This window comes from Vicia villosa, linkage group LG1 (assembly GCF_029867415.1).
Source record: "Vicia villosa cultivar HV-30 ecotype Madison, WI linkage group LG1, Vvil1.0, whole genome shotgun sequence".
Classification (NCBI taxonomy): Eukaryota; Viridiplantae; Streptophyta; class Magnoliopsida; order Fabales; family Fabaceae; genus Vicia; species Vicia villosa.
In genome coordinates, this window is record NC_081180.1 from 61217958 (window position 1) to 61223356 (window position 5399).

General features: G+C 34.0%; 1 protein-coding gene across 1 annotated transcript; it reads left to right on the top strand.

Moving 5' to 3' along the window:
- The first annotated feature begins 3262 nt into the window (after positions 1–3262).
- Positions 3263–4457, top strand: LOC131639279 (2-hydroxyisoflavanone dehydratase-like). The gene has a single exon (XM_058909781.1). It carries the CDS (start codon positions 3335–3337, stop codon positions 4295–4297), a length of 963 nt encoding a protein of 320 aa, XP_058765764.1. The 5' UTR covers positions 3263–3334; the 3' UTR covers positions 4298–4457.
- The last annotated feature ends 942 nt before the right edge of the window (positions 4458–5399 follow it).

The following is a 5399-nucleotide window of genomic DNA, read 5'->3' on the forward strand; positions in this document are numbered from 1 at the left end:
GATCTTAATGAGAAGATGCTTGTATAACAAGATAACTTGCTTCAAACTTCATGCTTCCAAACTGTTTTGAAGGAAAAAATAATTTCTAAGTGTTTTTCACATTGGAGCATGATGTTTCTCTTGAATTTTCAACCACCTCTTGATTGATTCCAAATACAAATCTTGCATCTTGTTAAAGTATAAAATGAGATATTTGAAGACAACCCTTATTTATTTCAAATGGAAGCTTGGGCTAATCACACCATGCTTGCAAAGTTGCCAACTTGACCATGTTTCCCTGTGGACTTAGTGAAAATGCAATATTCCAATTTTGCACTTTTCACCAATTCTCTTGATTCAACTTGATATTTGACACAACTTTCAATATACTATCATCAACTTAACTTGAAACCCTAAGTTTGACCAAGAAACTTTAAAGTCAAGCTTAGATTTTTAGGCCTTTTGTTAACTTTTCCTGATGAACAAAATTTAAATCTTCTTCATCCTTCCATGATATCCTCCACAATTTGAATCAAACTTATTGATCAATGAGATGTATATGGACACATGAACCTCTCCTTAAGCCTTAAGAACACATTTTGGTCAAGAAGTCAACTGTACGTTGACTTTAACCAAAAGCCAAACAACTTGAATCATTTGATCAACACAAACCCTAATTATTTTTTTTGAGGTGCACAATGATGATGATGGAACCCTGAGATGATGAGAATCAATTCAAACCCTAGCTTATAGTCATCACAAATGAATCAAAGCCCTAGGCACTTGATGTTCTTGAGAAAACTTGTAAAATAAGCTATTGTATCTTGATGTGCTTGAAAAAGACTCATGCTCTTGATGATGTGATTTCAACCTGTACATATTTCATAATTCTCTAGGTCGGGTTCCCAAGTCGAATGTGTTGAGCAATGCTAAAAAGTAGTAGCAGTCAGGCTGCTATTAAAGCATCTAGAGGTCGGAAACCGGGATGACAGCCCAGAGCTATCATATTCGGCTCAGGAACAGAGGAACCAATGGTCATGAGACGTTACAAGTCATTGAGGGGGCGGTTATGCATGATTAGTAAGGACGTTACATTATTAATAGTCGGTTACAGATCTTAATGATCATCAAAGCCTCCCTACACTATAAAAGGAGGTCAGGGGCTAGGAAACGAGGACAACATGAGTACATATGATCATACACACGTTACAAATTCACATAGAGGCTCCCACCCGAGAGATAAACAAGACAAAATTCTTGGGAGCACGTATTCCACAATCGTGCCACCCAAATCTCCCAATCGTGATGTATTTATAAAACTAACACTAAATTTCTACCATCAACTTATGTTTACTTTCCGAATCTCCTGTATATTTGGTAAGATTGAATTTGGCCATAGTACCATTGTAACACCGAACAGAAAGTGACACCTCTAGATTCTTTCATGCTTGCCACCTCATTTAAGTAAATTAGTCCAATTTATTTATAGTTAGATAAGAATTTACCATTTATTTAAGGGTCATGCTAGGGCACATATTAAACCTATTATAATTAGAAAATGATAAATTTACTTAAATATAGTAAAATCATATTTAAAACTAGTCAGAGACCCGTGCTGTCGCACGGGTGCATTATTTATGGTGTAGTATTTTTTAAATTATATGAAAAAAATATGAAATAAAAAGTTTGACCAAATTGTATATTTAAAATAGAAATTAACCATTAAAAAAAATTAATTTCAACAACATATATTTTGAGGATGGGTAATTTAATTATGATATTGTGTAAATAACTAAAAAAATATGTAGTAATTTAGAATCTTCAAATAATAACCATAAATATATTTGGGGGCGACCGTTGTTGAACTGTCGCAATTTTCTTTTAAGGGCAGTTGGGCCTACAACCGCCGTACAATGTTTCCGATTTTTTTAAAATTATGTCGCAACCTATATGTCGCAAAAAAAAAAATTCTTGTAGTGTGAGATGGAGAAAAAATTAATATTTAAAAATAAAGATTTTGTCTCTTGAATTAAAATAATGATTGATTAACTAAAATAAATATTTTCTTGTTAGTGACCCGTGAGATAAATACATTTTTCATCATGCTAATTAAATTAAAAAAATACATTATACAAATAAATCTAAAATGAATTACTTAATTATTAAATAATTATACAAAGAAAAAATTGATCCATGAGACGGAAAGAGAATAAAAAGAATTTTAACATTCGAAAAAATAAATAAAATATGTATTATGTTGATAGTGACCCGTAAACTACAACATAGTATCAAGTAAATTTATTTAATACTGTATCATATATATTTAAAAACATGTAAATTTAAAATGAACGATTCAATTATAAATGAATAATAATCATAAATATGCAACTATATTATATTTTCAATTGAAATTGTACTTTATAAAGAGAAAGAGAATGAGGTAGTGTATTATGTTTTTAAAATTAAAAAAATACATTATACAAATAAATTACTTAATTATTAAATAATTAAGCAAAGAAAAAAATTGATCCATGAGACGGAAAAAGAATAAAAAGAATTTTAACATTTGAAAAAATAAATAAAATATGTATTATGTTGATAGTGACCCGTAAACTACAACCTAATATCATGTAAATTTATTTAATATTGTATAAAATATATTTAAAAATATGTAAATTTAAAATAAATGATTCAATTGTAAATGAATAATAATCATAAATATGCAACTATATTATATTTTCAATTGAAATTGTACTTTATAAGGAGAGAGGAAATGAGGTAGTGTATTATGTTGTAGAAAGTTGGTGGACCAATGAGAGTGGAACACTTGGTGCAAAAGGTAAAAAGATGAAGGGTTATTTTGTTAGTTACCAAATTGTCCTTTTTGTAGTGTAAATTTATTTTGAGGAAAGGGCAATTTAGAAAATTTGGTCAATCTTTTAATATATGTTAGATAGTAGATAGTAGAAGTAGATAGTAGAGTAGATAGTAGATTTCAAAATATTGAATATAACTGTTTCAAAAAATATTTCTATAAATGTTTTATTAATGGTAAATTCTTTGGTACCTTTTAGTTTGAGTTGGGTACCGGTACCCTTAGTGTTAATTGATTTAAAATTTTAATTTTTTTAAAATAAAATAATATTAAAAAATGATGTGGCATTGAATATCTTCATTTGATTGGAGGAAGGTACCGGTACCCAACCAAATTCAAGGGTACCGGAGTGTTCACCTTTATTAATTTATACCCACCGAGAATTTTTCCTTATTTAAAGGGAAAATGTTCCAAGTCGGTAGATACTACTACTCTTACATAAATCCAAACACTCATCTGTTTTCTTGCATCTCTAAATCAATGGCTTCCACCACCATCACCGATACAGCTAAACACGTCATCTCAGAAATCCCAACATACATCACCGTCTACAGCGACGGCACCATCGAACGTCCACGGCAAGCACCACCAGTACCACCCAATCTCAACGACCCAACCTCCCCCGTTTCATCCAAAGACATCACCATCTCTCAAAACCCCAACATCTCCGCCCGTCTCTACCTCCCAAGAAACCCCACCACAAAACTCCCCATCTTAGTATTCTTCCACGGCGGCGGATTCTTCTTCGAATCAGCTTTCTCCAAACTCTTCCACCAACACTTCAACATCTTCGCTCCTCAAACAAACACCATAGTTGTTTCTGTCGAATATAGACTCGCTCCAGAACATCCTCTTCCTGCAGGGTACAATGATTGCTGGAGTTCTCTCCAGTGGGTTGCTTCTAAACAAGAACCGTGGCTAATCAACCACGGTGATTTCAACAGTGTTTTTATCGGCGGTGACAGTGCTGGTGGTAACATAGTTCATAACATCGCCATGCGTGCTGGCTCTGAAGCCTTGCCTAATGATGTTAAGCTTCTAGGAGCTATTTTACAACAACCTTTTTTCTATAGTTCGTACCCGGTTGGATTAGAGGGTGTTAAACTCAAGAGTTCAGATCATGATTTGTACTGTTCGGTTTGGAATTTAGTGTATCCATCAGCACCTGGTGGGATTGATAACCTTCATCTTAATCCTTTGGGTTTGGAGGCGCCGAGTTTGGAAGGACTTGGTTGTGATAGGATGATTGTTTGTGTGGCTGGGAAAGATGGACTTAGGGAGAGAGGGGTTTGGTATTATGAAAGTGTGAAAAAGAGTGGTTGGAAAGGGGAACTGGAGTTGTTTGAAGAAGAAGATGAAGATCATGTTTATCATATCTTTTATCCTGAGTCTGAGAATGGTCAGAAGTTGATCAAACGGTTGGTTTCTTTTCTGCACGAATAATTAATATATCTGATGGATAAATGAATAATGTTATATAATGATGTTTTATTGTGATGAAGAATAATAGTTATGAGCAATTTCACAACCATGTAAGAGTGATCTGTCATGTATGGGTATTCTCCTTCTCAATTGTTCATAAAAAGTGCAGGAATTTTAGTCATTTTGTTTTGTTTTGATTTGTTTTTATGAAATTAAAGAGTAGAGGTGTGTGCATAATGCACGATAGATTAACAGGCACAGCATGGTTTTATGATAAGATGACATGAGCAAGAGCTATGGAGCATTGTTTTTTCTTTTGGTTCGTTAACCTTTTTGGAATAAGTACAAGAATTGGATAATATTTTTGAGTCTCAATTATGCATTGTCACATAAAATTCCTACCATTTTGTCCTTATCTTCTCAATATAGAATACTGCAAGATATTTCCATCTGCACTAGGAAACATGGACATGTGCCTCTGCCTCAACGAACTGACAGACTCCAATGAAACCGGACCAGCACTACACCAATCCAAATTTTTTGGACACAAGTTGAAGTCTCCACTGTAGTTTAGGAAACAATCCAAATTTTCATCCTGCAGAAACAGACCAACATAAAATACCTCAATGCAGAAACAGACCAACATAAAGAATACACTCATAATCTCACACCACCCCAACCACTAAACTAGTTGATACTGTACACCACATAGTAGGATTAATGCATGAAATGATTTTTCAACTGTAATGAAGACTAAGAGTACCAGAAAAAGCTGCTAAGCCAAACTCCAGACCCACAGAGCCATAAGAGACTCGACTATTCTTCAGCCACCAAACGGAGACCACCAAGCTGCCAGACCAGCTGGATCACCAGTACAGCGCCTGCAACAGCATCGAACATTCAGACCACATCTACAGCAGACAAGGTAGATCCCAATGCCGAGAACAAAACTGCTAGACTTGCAATGCCACTATGCAGTAAGATTTTCAAACTGCTGGAAATTCAGACCACTTTTTGCATCACTTTTATTCAATTGTAAATAGAGAACCATAGAGGCATGTGATCGATGTAAACACCTAAAACTCCGCTGCCTAAACCAGCTCTTGATTGCTCGGATATGCTA

Bases quoted from the DNA above. Each gene is read 5' to 3' on its own strand.
- LOC131639279 (XM_058909781.1), top strand. From the start codon at position 3,335: ATGGCTTCCACCACCATCACCGATACAGCTAAACACGTCATCTCAGAA.